The sequence below is a fragment of the Centruroides sculpturatus genome, unplaced genomic scaffold, assembly GCF_000671375.1.
Source record: "Centruroides sculpturatus isolate CEXI.00-Female unplaced genomic scaffold, Cexi_2.0 scaffold1473, whole genome shotgun sequence".
NCBI lineage: Eukaryota > Metazoa > Arthropoda > Arachnida > Scorpiones > Buthidae > Centruroides > Centruroides sculpturatus.
In genome coordinates this window covers 130,987-149,667 of record NW_019385756.1, presented here as the reverse complement: position 1 = coordinate 149,667, position 18,681 = coordinate 130,987, and the positions used below count along the sequence as shown (strand labels likewise).

The following is an 18,681-nucleotide window of genomic DNA, read 5'->3' as shown; positions in this document are numbered from 1 at the left end:
TTCAATATTACCAATATGTCATCGAAAAGAAAATGTTTTGTATTATCATTAAAAGACAAATTAAAGTATTTGTTTCGATTATCCGGATTTTTCCTTATCCGGACTATCTTCATCCCCAATTAGTCCGGATAATCAAGGTTCTACTGTACTTAGAAAAATACACAAATCAGAATCTTCCTGGTGAATCAACACTGCAGAAGAATTATCTTCCACGTGTTCATCAGGAAGTGCTTGAAGAAATCCACAAAGAAATTAGTTACAATGCTATATGGTTTGCTGTAGATGAAACTGTAGATGCATGTGGATGATATGTTGCTTTAATGGTAGTATAAAAACTTAACAGAAGACTGTGCTAAAATTTATCATCTTTTATGTAAATTTCTGGATAGGACGAATGCAGAGGCAACAGCAAGTTATTCAGGAATGTGTAATGCTATTGTATAATTAAAGTTATGTCATGCTTGCAGAAGACTGTGCCGTTTATGAGCATGACGAGAACTTTTTAAATAATCTTATTCACGTAACCTGCCTGAATCACGCTTTACATCTTCTGGCTGAACAAGTTCAAGTCAGAACAAATGAGGGCGTTTACATTTTAAAGATGTAAATGCCCTCATTTGTTCTGACAAGAAACTACTTGCAAAGACACAATGCGAACTGCTTTGTATCATGAGCATCTGTCAGATACTCCTTTGCCACCCTCTCCCATAGTCATGATATGGGGCACATGAATCAGAAAGCTCTCATTGTGGATGTTAAGGAAGCTTTGGAGAATCCACATTTAATCGCTTCTCTAGTTTACATCTGCACCCATTTGTTAAATTTTCCGGATACCATTTAACAATCAAATCAGTTAATGAACTTTTATTTTGCAAAAATTTTGTATTGGATAACGGACAAAATTCGGATAATGCACGTAATGGTTTTTTGCGTCAAAATTCAGTTGCTATTAGGCATACATAAAGTAAGCATTGCTTTTCCAAGTGTTCGTGCTAAACTTCTTTTTTTCAGTTTTGTGATTTATATATTTAATCAAAATGGCACCCAAGAAAGAGAAAAGTGATAGTGGCAAAGAAAATGTTTTAGTGTAGCATTAAAGAAAGAAATTATTGCAAAACATGAGAATGGCATTTGTGTTTTGTTGATATTGCTAAAAAATATAATGTGGCAAAATCAACTATCTCTACTATTATTAAAAACAAAGAAGTATTTAAGGCTGCCAAAGTGGCTAAAGGAGTGAATGTGATATCAAAACAAAGATCTGAAGTTTCAGATGAAGTTGAAAAACTGCTGCTAATATGGATCAATGAAAAGCAACTTGCTGGAGACAGTGTTAGTGAAGCTATAATTTGTGAAAAGGCTAAAAATTAACACAGTGACTTGTTGACCTAGACACCCAGTACAAGTACAGACAGGTAGGAATTTAAAACGAGCCGAGGATGGTTTGATAGGTTTCTGAGGCTCTGGAAGTGAACTGAAACCACACTTATAAATATATTTTGTTTAATTAGATATAAAAAAATATTATTTTGTAAAGCGGCTAAAAAAAGAAAGAGAAATTTATGCCCATAAAAGGGCATGTTTAAAAGGAATTCTTGGAAAAGTGTATTTCTCATGTTAAAACAATAGAATGATGTAAGTCCTAAGATTGATCATCCTGCAATCTGAGTTCCAATCTCATTACACTTAGTAATGAGTGAAGACCAATTAGAAAGAGGAGGTGAGTTGGAGTGACCTATTGGAATTTCTGTCTAGGACCCAAAAATAAGTTATAAAAATGATCATTTCAAGGACACGAAAAGCTTCTACCAGACTTTCTGTTGCATGGCTTTATTCTTAGTGAGAATACTCTCTGCTTCCCTGACTCCAATACAAACTCATCTCTCTTGTCATGGACTATCATCCAACAACAACACTCTGGGGCCGTCCAACTGTCTTCCAGTCATCCCATCAACTTCAAGAAGAATCTACAGTCATAAACCCGTTATCCAATGGAAAATTCTGCTATCATAAGCATCACTTATACAATAAACCAGGATAATTGTTTTGCAATTGGAGAGAGAGTTGTCTCTGTAATTAATGCTCCCATACATGAACTGGCACTGATTGGACATCCTGCCATTATGTGCAGATCGGCGACTCACAGGTTTCGTTGATGAAATGGCAATCACAATGCCATAATGCATGGGGAGGCTTCAAGTTCAGATGAAAAAACAGCAAAAGCATTTGTGGATGAATTCACAGAGTTTGTAAAAAGTGAAGGATATGTCTCAAATCAAGTGTTTAATTGTGATGAGACTGGTCTTTTTTGGAAAAAATGCCTAGACAAATGTACAGTACATAACCCAAGAAGAGAAAGTGCTACCTGGACACAAGCCCATGAAGGACAGGATCACCCTCTTATTTTGTGCTAATGCAAGTGGTAACCTGAAAATCAATGTGAGAAGCCGAGGGCAAGAGCTCTCAAAACTTGAACTCTATGTCTCTTAATCGGCATGCAATCTGTTAGATTGGCCCGCAATGTCAAGGGATGGCTTCCTAAGACTTAAAATGAAGAACAGAAGTTCTTTAGAAATCCTTGGAAGTTGTTTTTCCTGACACCAGCCTAGATATAGCATTAGGCACGCTTGTACTCTTTTGAGAGGAATTTCAAGTGGGAGGGTTTGCGAGTAAGTGATAGGATGTCTGGCCCTGAATATACCAAATACACCTAGTTACTAGTTAACAAAGGAATAACAACATTTAATAATACCAAATAAAATAAAAGCAGTTTACAAATGGACTATTTCAAACTTAAATCTATCTTAACTATCCTGTCCTTAGTATGAGAGATATGAGAGAGAGTTTACAATGATATTATATTATCTCTGTAAAACTTGACTTTTTCCAATTCTATTTGGTGGGAGGAAGTTCCAATCCCAAGAAGTATGGAACACAAATTCATAATAAGAGGATACCTTATGATGTGCGATGATGTGCACGGATTTTGGCGCGTATCCATCTTTTATACTCTTTTCAACATCCAATGGATGTTAAGAGTTAAGATCATCTGACTGGGTATCATGATGAGTCTTTTTGGTTTAATCAGCCCTTTAGTCATGAAGATAAAAGATCTCTCAGGAACTGACTGTTATCACAGGATACATTTGTTCCTTGTTCTTCTTGATTTTTAGTTTTGATAAAAATTTATCAAAATATAATATTTAATTTTTAAATAATTTTCTATGTAATTTTTAGAATATTTCAGCTTAAAATATTTAGAATTTCACATCAAGCCACTTTTAGTCTACAATGCTGAAAATCCCTACACCTTTAAGAGCAATAATGTGATAAAGTCCAAACTGCCTGTACAATGGAAGGCAAATAGCAAGTGTGAGACCCGAAAGGCCCTGGGTCTAATTTATGAATTTTTATTAATAATGGTAAAATATCGACACAAAATATTACATCATTTTTGTGAAAAACTAGTGTTTTAGACGTGGAAAAAACCAGATAACAGATGCTACTTCCTTTCACAGAAGAGAACATCCTCTGACTTTCCCTTATCTGGTTAAAAATCTCGCTCAGATGGGAAATGGTTACCCCTCATTCATCCCCCTTTCGTCCGTTCTCATGAAAGAGTTACTGGCCAATGATTGGTCGAAATTCAGGAGATATAAGGGAATTTAGTCCGAATTCGAGGAGTTCTTCGACAGATCTGAAGCGTCAAAACTCCACGCAGTTTTCCTCCTGATGACCAACGCCCTCAACAGAGTCCCATAGACTAAGTCCCGAGTCTACACGTAGAAGTGATACTTTTATATTTTGTGCACATATTGATCTCCCATACGAAAGTAATATGAACTCTATCTACAAGGTGTCCCTTACCTACAGAGAAGAAGACGACGACAACTAAACAGGTCGTATGTTTTGGAATGATTTTGTGAGCTCTCTCTCTCGATCGCGCATTAGCATAGAATAAGTCTTAGCCTATAGCTTGTAGCTTAATTGTTGTTCATCGATTATTTGTATTCGTTTGTTTTAGAATTATTAAATTTACTCTTGTTAAATATACTTAAATGTCTCTTAAATTGATTCCGGATCAGATCGCATACGCGTGTTAATCCGCGTATAATAAGATTGATTAACTGGTGTCGGGAACCTGATGAGCATCTGAACTTCGCCGTTCAGATCAATTTTGATACAGCGCCTTCCTATAAAAAGTTTAGAGAGCCGATCACACGATCGTGCACCAGTAAGTGATATAAGTAATTTACTTATACCCTTGGCTACTCTCACACAAGACATGTGTTAACTCTGTCTTTATTCATGGATTAGCTCACAGAAGTGTTTGTTCCAACTGTAAAAAATTATCTTCAGCAAATGGATCTTCCTCTTAGATATTTTCTCTTAATAGATAATGCCTCAGCACACTTACCAAGTTTCAAAGAAGACCTAGATAGTGATTATGACTTCATCAAGGTCAAATTCCTTCCATTCAAAACAATTCCATTACTGCAATCAATGGATCAATGGATCAGCAAGTGATTTTCAATTTTAAAAAGCTGTATAATAAGGCACTGTTCACCAGGTGTTTCCAGGTTACCAATGATACCAAATGCACCTTCCAAAAAGCTCTAAGAGTTAACATCCTGCATTGTATCAACCTTATTGACAAAGCCTGGAATGAGGTCTCTCACCGCACTTTGCAATCGGCCTGGAGGAAACTTTGGCCAACTTGAGTCCCAGAGCAAAACTTTGAGGAATTTGAAGCAGAGAGCTCTCCTGATGTAGTGCATGAAATTGTGTCCATTGGCAAGAGTTTGGGATTAGAGGTAGAAGATGCAAACATGGAGGAGTTGATAAAGGACCATAAAAATGAAGAGATGGTTGTCTTGCAGGAAGAACAGATTAAATTCTTACAAGAAGAGCATTTATCAAAAGAAGAGAAGGTTAGGGAAGAAATCACTATTGCTGAGATGAAGAAAATTTGCAGAAATGAAATGATGTGCAGGATTTATCAAGAAGCACCACCCTAACAAAGTTGTGGCTAATAGGGTCATTAATTTAATGAACAACAATGTGATATAGCATTTTAGAAAAATTTTAATTAAAAGACTAAGACACTCAACTTTAGACCACTTTCTTGTTCATTATTAAAAGAGACTCATGCAGTTCTACCTGATATTTTTATGGAGGGGGATTCCCCTTCCAAGCATTAAGCTCTGTATAAACGAAGATATGTACAGTGCTATTTTATTAAATGAAGTTTACATATTTGCTGCTGTAATGATAGATATTATGTTTTCCTGTATTTTAAATCAAAGAAAACCCATTTTACAAATAAAATTACAAAAATTCCCAAGGCTAGAACAGATAAATTGTATTTGCATTAATTTCTATGGGTTAATGAACAGTCATGGAATGGATTAAGTTCATTAACCAAGGTTCCACTGTATAGCAATTTTGAATTTAAACTGATTCAATGTATATATCTTTTATCCAATATATTTTTATATCATAATAATATCAATAAAATTAAAATTTTGAATTTAAAATGACTTAACATTCTAGATATTTTTCCTGAAGATGCTAACTTAGCCTTGCCAGATTTTCAAACTGGGACAGGCAACAGAAGCAGCCTTCATCTCTCCTATTACAATTCAATATACTTAATTCTGAATCTTATGTTGCATGAAATTTAGGTTGAGAAAACAATACACATGCATAAGTCATATACTCGAGTACATATGCTCAAGTCAGTTAGCCAGTAACTGACTTGAGGCACTTAGTATCCTGTCTTTGTTCTTATTTGACAGGAGGGGTGTAAGGGTGGGTGACAGGCAGTGGGAGTGTTAGAGTAGAAAAGAGGAACTGACAGTAGTGTAGCTGCTGTGCTGGCAATGGACATCAATATCAAGTCATGTTACAGTCATCTTTCTTGGCTTAGGATGCTTCAGACAGATAGGACGTCGGTATAAGTCACAGTTATGATTTCACAGATTCGAGACAGCTTGGTGGCCCAAACGGCCCCAGGCTTTCGCCCGTGCATGCTAAGTGACTTTCATTACAAGCATTTAGCTTTCCGAAGTCTATGACAACAATTGTTTGGCATTGACAGCCGCGAATTTTGCGTGAATAAGCTGCCTCGAATTGTTTGATTATGTTATCAACTCAATTTCATATTTATTTTCACATTTTCACTTTGCGGTCCTTCTCTGTTCTTTTTCCGTTATTTACATGTGTAGGTCATTTCATTGTTATCCACATTTGATATTATTTATCACATACAGTACTGCCATGATGCTTTTGTCTATCTGCTACAACTGTCAAGAATTAATGCGATTGACAAAGCGTAGTGACAGTGGGCCAATAGAGAGAAGGGTCCTTGCCATAATGCGCTTTGTGTGCCAATTTTCATACGTGCGTTAATCAAACCGAATAGTTTGGCTGAATATTTGGCTATTTGGCCACGCTCCTGGCCGAATATTCGGTATTTGGCCTAAGGCCAAATATACTATTCATTGCAACACTAATTTTTATACAATTTCTTATAGATTTCAACTTGGTAAAAATGAAAAAATTACCAAAAAAATTCCATTTCGTCAATTTTTTTTGTTACACTAAAGTTTTTGTTTGTATTTAGTGTATAATTCCTAGTTAACTTAAAATTTAGTATTTTTTTTTAAATTTAAAATAATGGTCTTAAAACGAAGACTTCTGACATTAATTCTATCAATTATAGTTGGACTTGGTAATAAATAAATAAAAATGTTAATGGTTGAAGAGAATAGTGGTGGGGGTGGGTTAAGTAGTTTTAGTGTTAGGAGGAAGGTCGCATGATCATATAGAAACAGGTTAAAAGTTGATAGTGAGTAATATTATTGGTGAGGTTGAGCATGTTTCAACATGTTATCTAGAATACTAGGAATTAATATAAACAACCTGCTGTTGGATTAGATCATGTTTCAACAAGCTAAATAAGTTCAGCATCTCACTGGCCATCTAATGCCACACTCAATTTATATCCAGCATTCAAAATACTGCTGTGCTTGTATTTTTATTTCTGGAATATAGCTCGCAGAGGTTGTGTAATTTCTCCCGACAGCTTCTGTTATGTTTGTGGTAAATACACAGTGAAAAGTCAACAAAGAAACGTAAGTGAGTTTGTAAAGAAAGTTTAATTTGCATATTTCAAATTGAAAGTTGGAAATCAAGACAAAGCAGATTTTTGGAAACAATGGGAGAAAAAGAAAAAGAAGCATGGGACTCTTTCAAGAATGTAGTGCATAAGTTTTTGGGGAATACTAAGGACTCTGACTACAAAACCATTGTACAACACATGCTGGCAGCAGCATATGAAGCTCAAGGATGCAAGATGAGCTTAAAAGTTCATTTCTTACACTCCCATATTGACTATTTTCCTGAAAACTTGGAAGCCTACAATGAAGAACAGTGTGAAAGATTTCAACTGGATGTCTGTGATATCGAGAGACATTACCAAAGAAAATGGGATGTCAATATGTTAGCTGACTACTGTTGGATGCTCAATCAAGAAACCAGAGAAAGAAATCGTAAATGAGTTTGGAGAAGCATAAAAAAAAAAAAAAAAAAGAAGAAAAGGTTTCATAAGAAAAAAGACTAGACCTAAAATTGTATATAAATATCAGAAACAATTTGTTGATTAGTTGTAAGAAAATATAATATATTTAGTTCATTGTAATAAATAAGAGCTTTTATCAAAAATTTGTTTTTATTTTGCAAAATCCTTTACATGATGGGATGTAATGGAAGTTATTTTTAAAATCTGCGATCTTTAAAACATGTAATTCAGCAAAAATATTCCATGCAGCTGGAAAAAAAAATTTTTTTTTGCACATCTGTGTAATTAAATGCTAAGTAATTTGGTCTAGGGGTAGGTATTAGGCACTATCTCTTATTAAATTTAATAATTAAAATTAAATTAATATTTATTAATTAATTTAGAATGTTCTGGANTCTTTTAGAGGTCCCCGTCAGGAAAAATTGCATAGAATAGAAAAACAGTTCTATCTTTTTAACAGTTTTCAAACATAGCTGTGTTCTAATTTTTTACATTTAAACGATGTTGAACACAAAGATTGTCACATATTACAACATATAATTAAAATATTTATAAATTAGAACACAGCTATGTTCAAAAACTGTTAAAAAGATAGAACTGTTTTTCTATTCTATGCAATTTTTCCTGATGAGGGCCTCTGAAAGACGTCCAAAATCGTTTTCGGGCTTCTCAGCAGCATTTTCCATGATTTACTCGTGTTCGTTGCAATCTCAACTAGTTGAGTAAATCATGGAAAATGCTGCTGAGACGCCCAAAAACATTCGAATATTAAAATTTTTTTGTTCATTTACTGGAATTATCGCTTAGGTGTGAAGTGGTTGTTTTATCAACTTGCCATCTCGACAGATTGAAATGCATCAGACAGAAGTGACACCTTGGTCCAACAAGCCAATCTCAATGTCTGATTCATCTTCAGACATCAAATCAAACTCGGATTTCACACCACGTTATAGTTCATACTTCTGTGTAGTGTGACTGATATTCCAATGTCTCCAAGGGTCTTCATTGTCGAAAGCTTTGTTGTTTGTTGAGGAGAGGCTGTTTCCACTAGTAGGTCCCAACCTCAATTTTTGTATGTTTTTTAGGTGCCCAATGATTAATTCAAATAACCTTTGAATCAAAAAAGGTAAACTCTTAGCAACAGGTTTTTGTCCAGTTGCATGCACTATTAAGTAAGCAGGTTGACTGGAGGTCTTTTCTTTGGTCTTTGATATTGTTGATGTATCAGGATGTTTTGAATTTTTGGAATCCATGATTAAAGTTTAATTATTCAGCTCCCAGTGACCTCACCCACCATGGGGCCCAACAAGGGGATGCCATCACATGGAAGACTCCCATAGACCGTCACACCAGGGTTTTCCAGGAGCTATACCCTCACAATGCAGTCAAGAAGAGCACATCTTGTCTGACGTGTCAGCCCGGTCTGCATCGATTAGTTGACTCCAGGCTGAGGTCAAACTGACTTAACAACCAGCCGATTGACTCAAATGGAGCCTGATTTGAGCCACCCGTTTATCCGAAGCAGGGGCCAAAGCAGTGTGTTAGGAACGTTATGTTGTCCCTCAACTACCAGGATCCCCATTTCCAACGTATGGGATACCACGCACGGCAAACATGTGGGTGGGCGTTCAGATCCCAGGGATGGTAAAGAAGAATTACTAAACCATCTCTGGGAGGTCCCCTCACCACTAACAGGAACCCACATCGAGGGGATCGATCCATTCTCTGACGATTGCATTGGGTATGGAGAAAATGGAGGTATATAAGAGTAAAGTAAATAACAATTGCTTAAATGCCATGGATGCTAATGATCTTCCAACAGCATGGAAATATGTGATAGAAATGGAAATGAGAATTAAAAACCCTTAAACTTGTGGCGGTTGTACTTTAACTGGTTTAATGTATATTTCGTTATATTAGTTTATTTTTACATTTGTTTAATTATATATTATGTTAGTATTTTGTTAAATATTTAATATTTTACAGTTTAATGTAAAGATTTAAAAAATTTTTAAATTTAAAGTGTGTTTGAAAAGCTTTGTGTTCAATTGTAGAACAGTAATTTCCTGAGGATGGCCTATTAGAAATAGGCTGAAAATGTTTGAGTATTAAATCAATAGTAAGCTCAGCAAGTGTTTGGTGTTTGATTATATTTGTAAGTAAACGGCTGAGGAAGTGAGGATAGATTATTTCCAATAATTGATATCAAATATGAATCAATATCATTTAATATTTCTTGTCAGTTCATAACAAATGACAATTGATCAGCAGTCATCTACTTTATATAAATGAACAGTTAAGTTTTGGAAATAATATAAACTGTTGTTACATATTCTTAAATGTTTCCATATTTTTAAATTTAGAACATCTGTTAACTTACATCAAATGATATCAACTGACACAAAATGATAACATATACAGGAAATCCTCATTAGATTGAAATTCAGGGAACCAAATATTCGTGACTTTGAATTATTTGAGATTTACATATTTCTGCTAAACATGCCAAATGCCATGTAACCAATGTAATTTATTAAGCAAATGGAATGTGGTTACTTATACACGATGCTATACCATGATCAACACCTGCACGTGGTGGGAGAGCCCAATAATTTTACTAATCTGTATAGCAATGCAGGCTGGAGCACAAGCTCCTGGTAGGGACACCCAAGCCAGTAAGGTCTATGGGGAGAAATGAAGCTAAGAGTGACACCACCCACATTCTGTGGAGATAATTATCATGGTAGTAACCAGATCAAAGTGTGATACCGGCTCGGACGTTGCCTGGGTTAACAAGGTCCACGTTTGTGAGTTAGGCAGAAGCTCACATTTAAAAAATAGGCCACAGTCTCTCTTGGCTACTGGTGGTGAAAGCAATGCTGGCCCAAGCATGACTACTGCAAAGTCATGCTTTTGCCAGCACTTGACAGATATGAAGAACCAACCTAACGTTGGTGTTTCTGTGGCAATGCATCCACAGACCACAAAGGCTGGAAAACCACACCAACAGATGAAATGAACAAGTTCATCATCTGTTCTTACTACACCAACACAAGACTCAAAACAAACATGACAGCATACAGACAAGAACTACACCATAGATTCACACAACAATATTCTCACTTCACTGTCACCGAGCAAAGGGTTGTTGATCAAAAAAGAACAATTATACACAACAACCTTTTCCCACAAACACTTGAACTTATCAAACAACAGGTTGCTGATCAAATATATCAACATACTAAAAACATTTAATATTAATGAAGATCACGTAACCTGTCAGGATAATCCAGCAACAAGCATTGATAATATCACACATACAACAACTACAACTAATGATACTACAGGCACTTCCTCATCCATCACTGATAACGTAGACATAGAATTAGTTAATATGCTCTCACTTATATTTCAGGAAACACTCACTAAATATACAGGCACAGATCCCACTCAAAGACCACGAATACCAAAAATCAACATGTCAAAGATAGTAGGAAAAACACTAAATTATGTAAACACTCACTTACTACCAAACTACATTCATTTAATTTCTACACTCTCAGACATTCATACATTAGTTTATGCTGGGGCAGTCACAGTAGTAACACACCATGGACTGAAAATACACTCACAGACAGACACACACAAAACACAATCCTATCACAAGCCTGCCTGGCAGAGAAGAATAGAAACACAAATAAATGACATTAGACAGCAATTAGGCAGGCTGACACAATACACTAAAAACAACATAACACCCAAATTAAAGAAACAACTCAAAAACATTTTCAAGAAAATCAAAACACACACAAAACATGAACATCACAACACACACATTACAGAATACATCGATACACTAAAACAAAAACTCGCAGCCAAAGCACGTAGACTCAAACGATACAAAACATGTACACTACGAAAACAACAAAATAAATTATTCACAAACAATGAAAAACTTTTCTACAGACAAATCAGTACCAAAACAAACACTGATACACAGCACAGTGGCACACCAACAGAAGAAGAACTCACAACTTATTGGTCTTCTCTTTGGTCCAATGCTGTTACACACAATGCTGATGCAGGCTGGATCGAGGAGGAGAACAGAAACTTGCACAACATACCAACTATGCCCTGTGCTGAAATAAACGTACACGACATTCGCTACGCTGTTAACAGAACACACAACTGGAAGACACCTGGTGTAGACAACATTCACAATTTCTGGTACAAAAAGTTTACATCACTGCACCAGGAACTAGCTAAACATCTAACACACATCATCATTAATCCACAAGACATGCCAAAATTTCTTACTCAGGGCATCACCTACATTAAACTAAAAACAAGAATATCACAGACCAATTACATGTCTTCCAATACTCTACAAATTATTGACATCCTGTATCACAAACAAAATATATAAACATGTTGAAGAACATGACATTCTTACAGAACAACAAAAAGGTTGCTGTAGAAATCACAGGGGATGCGAAGAACAGTTACTCATAGATTTAGTCATTTTACGGCAAGCACACAAACAACACAGAAACATACACATGGCATATATAGACTACAGAAAAGCATTTGACAGTTTTCCATACAGTTGGCTGCTACATATTCTACACATGTACAAAATACATCCATAACTCATTGCATTCTTCCAAAACACTATGCATCACTGGAAAACAAGACTACATCTCAGGGTTAGTAACACTTCCATACAAACAAACGAAATATTCATTAGGCGAGGAATTTTTCAAGGAGATTCCTTGAGTCCTCTCTGGTTCTGCCTAGCCCTGAATCCATTATTCAACAACACTCAATATGGCTACAATATCAGACATGAAAAAACAACACAGTTTACTCTGTCACATCTCATGTACTAAACATGGACAACAAAAACTTTATGAATCCACACAAAAACAACTTCATCAACTCCTACAAATCACACATTCATACACCAAGGACATACAAATGGAGTTTGGCTTAGACAAATGCAAAACACTTCACATAGAAAAAAGAATCCTGAAGAAAGAAGATTTTGCACTTGGAAATGGAGACGTTATTGAATCCATGGAAGAGGGCGAGTTCTACAAGTATTTAGGATTCCAATAGGACAAACTAACAGAATATACATAAATAAAGCAAAGATAAATTAAAGAATACCAAAGTAAGTTAATTAATGCTATTTTCTCAGAACACAGTTAAATGTAAAACACACAGTTAAAGCTATAATATCATTTTGTATGCTTACCTCTTCTTTTGGAGTTTGTAAACTTGAAAAAATATCATACACAGATAGCAAAAAACCTTTATCTATCCTTATGTTTAGTTCTTGAATCAGTACTTTAAAATATCTGAAATATTAATAATACACATTAGTTTAAATTTAATGTTTTAAAGACTAGTTTTTACACCACTGCTAAACCTTTACTTCCGGTAAGATATAATACATAAAACGAACAAATGTTTTTGATCTTATCCAAAAACCGAGGCAGATCGAAAATGTTTGTTTGTTTTATGTATTATATTTTACAGAAGTAAAGGTTTAGCAGTGGTGTATGCATCTACTGGTAATTGGTCTAGAAGTTTGGACTAATTTTTATTTTAAAAAATTATACTAAATCTATATTAAAATTATTATTTTTTAAATAATTTCAATTTAAATACATACACATAATGGAATTATCATTTAGCAAAAAGTTGATATCATGAAATTATTTTTTCTACATAATTTAACAAAATGTTTTTTAAAGAAATTTCTTAATTTTTTAAAATTTACTTTCTATTAATAGCATATTGTAAAAAGAATGCATTACATTTAAGAAAATATATCTATTGAAATATAGTTTCCAGAAATGTATAAAATTAACAAACTGGATTCTACAATGCAATGTTCAACAACCTTTAATCTAGCAAGTTATAAATTACAGAAATAACAAACAGTCTCAGTTTCATTTATCAGCCATCTTCAGGTTTAAAAAAATAGTTAAATTGTAGAATACAACTTGTTCATGGTAAATGTGTTATAAATTCAATTTAATATACACCTGATCTTAAAAATTAGACAATTATTTAACAGATATTCAAAACAAACAAAAATTATAAACAATAAGTGAAAATAAAAAAATAAAGGATTGTTAAAAACTTGATATGCTTGTTGGAGATTGTGAAAAAACTAGTTATGCTACAGACTTATAGATAAGAAAAATAATTATTTTATTTACATACAAAAACTTTATATATATATATATATAACTTTATGACATGGCTGTTTGAACTGGATAATTCAGTGGGCTGAATAATCACAGGCCAAATGATTGAGTGTCATGATAAGTGTTGCTACCTGTCTGAGATGCATGCCTGGGGCCTCATAAATCAAGAGGGCCTCAAAATTCAGCTCTCAAAATAATAATTAAATAAAATAATTTTTTATATTTTTTTCATAATAAAAATAATTAATAATTTAGCGGTATTTCCTAAATTAAATTGACAAGTGAATAATGCCAGCTATGACATGTTTTGTGGGTGGCAACCCTAGCTGTCATATTTCAAACCATACACTGACTGTTCCACAGACAAATTCACTTTATCAATCAGTCATTCCCAGTAAACCCAAAAGATGAAATAGAATACTTGAAATGGAATTAATTATAACAAATGTTCAAAATGTCCTACATTATTTACCAAACAATAGTGAAATCTATTATAATAATTTACAAATAAATTTTTATTATTTTTAACACTTCTACCTATTGAAACTTAATAATTCTTGTATCAATAAGTTTCAATTTTCATAATTAATACAAATCTGATCAGTAACCTTTTACATACAGCCAGGCAGCTTAATTTTCAATGTTATTTCTCTATGTCTCACTTTTTTTGGACCACTAGTATAGTGCCTACCAGAGTTGCACGTAGAATGCACATTGTAGGATGTAGGGATAGTGAGAATATTTAAAAGGAGGGCCTCAAAATTGAATTGAGCCTGGGGCTTTACTCACAAGTGCTAAATCCACCACTGTGTATGAGGCATGTGCAATGTCATTTTACAGCCAAGAACTGAACAATGCGCATGCCAGTTTTAAACCAGTTAGGAACTTGTGTTGGAACAAATGTAATATTTGCCAGAGATATTTACAAGTTTCAATTTTAAAAGTGCATTTTCTGTCACTCTTAGCCTAGGGTTAAGATGGGGATAAGTTTGGGTAGGGGAGTGAAGTCAAAGTCTTTAACCATTAAAATAAAATACTTGCAAATATTTTTATAAATTTATTTTGTTTCATCATAATTTCACAATTTCTACAAATTAATAATTAATCCAAACCATGAATTTAAAAACTGAATTGTCTGAGTGAAAACCGGCCTGGTGGCAACAATAATCATGATAAAATAACAATTTTGCTAATGTAATAAACTTTATGTAGGTAAATCATAATCTGTAAATTAAATGCTAATAAACTTTGATATTTTAAAAATAAAAATGAAAAACTTACTTTATTGTATTCAAATTTAGATTACGAGATTTATGAGTTAACAAAGCCATTTCAATAAATGGTTTTGGCCCATTGCGCCTTACAAGAGCTTGAGGTGGAGGCACAGGATAAAGCACTGTAGGAAAAATGGCATCTGGTAACTGATTGTCAATCTGAAAAATAATAACAAAAATATTTTTCAGATTAAAATGCTTTCTCTTATAACATATATAATAATTTTTTATTAAAATATAATTACTAATTTTATATACTGTATTGAAAACTCAATATTTTTATTACATAAACAAACATAAATAAAAAATAAAAAAACATTTATCTTTTATTTTTCATGGAATGTGTTTATTTCAGATGCTAAACATATTTTATGTCATGCATATGGATTTTAATGGACTTAAAAAAGTTTTAATATTGATTGAATATTTTCAAATATTTTATATTGAAACACTTTCAACAGTTTAAGCATAAACTTTCAATTTCACATATTCCATTTTCAGGATCATCATCTTTAGGATCACAAAACACAGATTTATCAGATTTTTCCATTTTTGAATTAGTCTATTAGGTATTCAATTGTCGAACCATGGAAATTTGGAAACAGCTGTCAAAAATAATCTACCCTTCATTGGATTCACGTGGAAATGAACAAGTTTTGAAACACTTTCAATGATCATAATCAAAAGTAAATATATTATGAAGAAATTAGAGAATTTTTTCCAACTATGAAAATGCATTTCAGGCATCAAATCCTTCTCTTATTAAATTTAGGAATATGATGTTAACAAATGAAGCCTTTTTAGAAATATCACATTTACACTGATTTTTCATATGACTAAAAATAAAAATTTAAATTAGTTTATAAAGGATGATAACTGAAATCAGAAACTTATTGTTTTTTGATAACAAATATTTGACTGAATTGAAAAATCAATTATATTATTTATATTTTATTAATCATTTAATCATAGTTTTAAAATAATTTGTCGTGTAAGTACACCATGTTTTATGCTACTATATTTGTTTTCTTCTCCCTTCCTGCATACAAATATGTTTGTATATATATATTTGTTTTTGTTTATTCCCTGGTTCATTTTATAATTTTATATACTTCTTTCCATACTGCCAGTCAGTGCACCCTGGGTGTGCAGTTGGTCACTATAACAATGGCATGGCAGGGGACAAAGTCCAAATTAATCAGATGACATTTCTGGGGAACAAAAAGGATATGACAAGGAGAAATCTCATTTTTTCTGTAGAGTTTGTTCCAGTGTAGGGTGTGTGTGTTTGTGTGAGAAGACAGATGATGAGCCTAGGTAGTTGTGGAGATCAGCAATGAGTTAGGAGCTTGACTGTACATGGAATCTACTTGCTTCGAAAGTAGTGTCAGGTATGAATGGCAAATATTAATTGGAACTTTGAACTCGATGATAAAACTGAAGTTTCGGAAGATTAGTTTACGATTGAAGGCAATTATTTCAATCGAGGACAATCAACTCACATATAAATGCTATTGTATTGTGTGTGGTGCTACACATGTAAGACTTCTGTTACATTTATACATCTATGTGAAGTCATATGTTTGTAAATTTGTGATAGAATTTTTCTTATATATCTAGCTATATTTAAAAATAATAGAACTGTATATTAAGTGATTATTTGCAACTGTCCCATCTCGTTCAAGTAGAGAACTACAAATTTAACTATTTCTATGTTTATATAACTCGATATTCAAAAATTAAAATTCATTTTTATAAATTCAACTACCCAAAAACAGGAATACACTAATAAACACTGCACACATAACCAATATCAAGCAAGAATAAATTACAAGAAAGCAAACCTTTTCATCCATGTTTAATAGGGATGCCCATTAAACATGGTTTAATATGTTTGTTTTCTTCTAATTTCTTCTTGCTGGATATTGGTTATATATGAAGTGTTTATTTATTTTTATTAAATTATCTAAGAGAGGATGTTAAAACTATATACTTTAAAAATCCTACATATCGTTCAAGTAAAAATGCCAACAAGTGCTAGATCAGATTAGTTTTGTTTCAGTGTGATGATGATTTTATAGTTGAAATAGTTAATAGTATTTATCAGTTATTATAGCTAATTTTTATCAGTCTGCATTTGCTTTTTATCATTTGGAATAATCTAAATATATAAAATTGCTTGTCCTGACTGACTGACTGAATGACTCACTCACTGATTCATCATCGCCCAGAGCAGACTGCTTAACCTAAAGGGGTGAAATTTGGTAGACAGTTAGGGTACATCATGGAAACGCACACTAAGAAGGGATTTTTTGAAATTCCTCCGCAGGGGGAAGGGGAGAGCATTAAGGCTTAACTGGAAGAACGGCTTCTACTGTACTATTTTAGATGCGTTTTTTGTTTCTAACTGCATTTTAGTAGGGTAGGCCATGGGAATGAACACTAAGAAGGGATTTTTCGAAATTCCCCCTGGGCGGGAGAGGGAGAGGATTTAGTCTTCATCGAGTACTTAGGTGTATTAAATTAATAACATTTCAGACATTGTTATAAATATTTTTATCTATTTCGATTTTAAAAATGTTCGAACCATTTTAAATTCAAATTTGTTATTGCATATTGGTTCGATTATAGAATGGTTGTAAACTTTCCAGAAAATTGATCAAATTGAAAACAGTTCATTTGATTCTCGGCAATTCTCATCATTCTCAGCGGTAGGTGTTATATAACAATTACTATGGTTGTTGAAATACTGAATATAAATGGGGTTTGCTTGCAAAAGCCACGAGTAACAACTAGTTTGTTATGAATTTAGAACTTAAACATAATTCACATATTATTAAAAAGGTTTTTAACATTTTTTTAATATTTTATACAATATACAAATTATAATACTATAAATTGTTTTGAAGCATATCTAATATTAATAATTATAAATTTATTTTATTGAAATTAAATTAAATTTACCTGAAATCGATGAATTTTTGCATAAACATATGACTGATGAGTGGATTTCCTAAAATGGCACCATAAGGAAGGAGTATAAGTACGACGTAATTGTCCAAAGCATGGTTTTGTCATGTGCATTTTGATAAAATCAACCTGTAAATAATCTTTTAGTTCTGCCTTTTGTTTTTCACCTCTCCATTTATCTTCCAACCAAGTTGATAATTCTAAAGTCAAAAGTTTCCATGTGTGATTAATTTCTATTTCCCACATGGCAGGTGCACCTTTAATACCCAAATATGCTATTTCTTTATATGCTCCATTTATTAGTGATAAACTAATTCCATTCAATGAAAGAAAGCACTCAAAATTTGCATTCTCTCCATCAATTGCCTGCAAAAAGTGTTTCTCTGTTAATAGATTCATATAATAGTATTTTTAATGGTAAATATTTATGAGATATGGCATTAAACAGTATACAGCATATCAAAAACATTTCTGATATAATTTGAATAAAAAAGAAAATGCAAAAAACAGAAAGATTAAATTAAATACGAGTATATTATTTTTCACAACATCTTATATTACGAAAATTTTTAAATGTGTAGCAGATGTAATCTAGAATTCATTAAAAAAGGTTACTAAAAATTAGAATTTTCTTCTA

General features: G+C 33.1%; 1 protein-coding gene across 1 annotated transcript in view; it reads right to left on the bottom strand.

Moving 5' to 3' along the window:
- LOC111641818 (vacuolar protein sorting-associated protein 13C-like) overlaps window positions 1-18,681 on the bottom strand; it is a 163,493-nt gene that overhangs the window by 41,077 nt on the left and 103,735 nt on the right. Inside the window, exons 17-19 of the mRNA XM_023388051.1 lie at window positions 18,039-18,410; window positions 15,082-15,233; window positions 12,840-12,942 (exon numbers count right to left, since the gene is read on the bottom strand). Of these exons, the coding sequence (XP_023243819.1) occupies window positions 12,840-12,942; window positions 15,082-15,233; window positions 18,039-18,410 (627 nt within the window). The remainder of the gene's footprint in view (window positions 1-12,839; window positions 12,943-15,081; window positions 15,234-18,038; window positions 18,411-18,681) is intronic.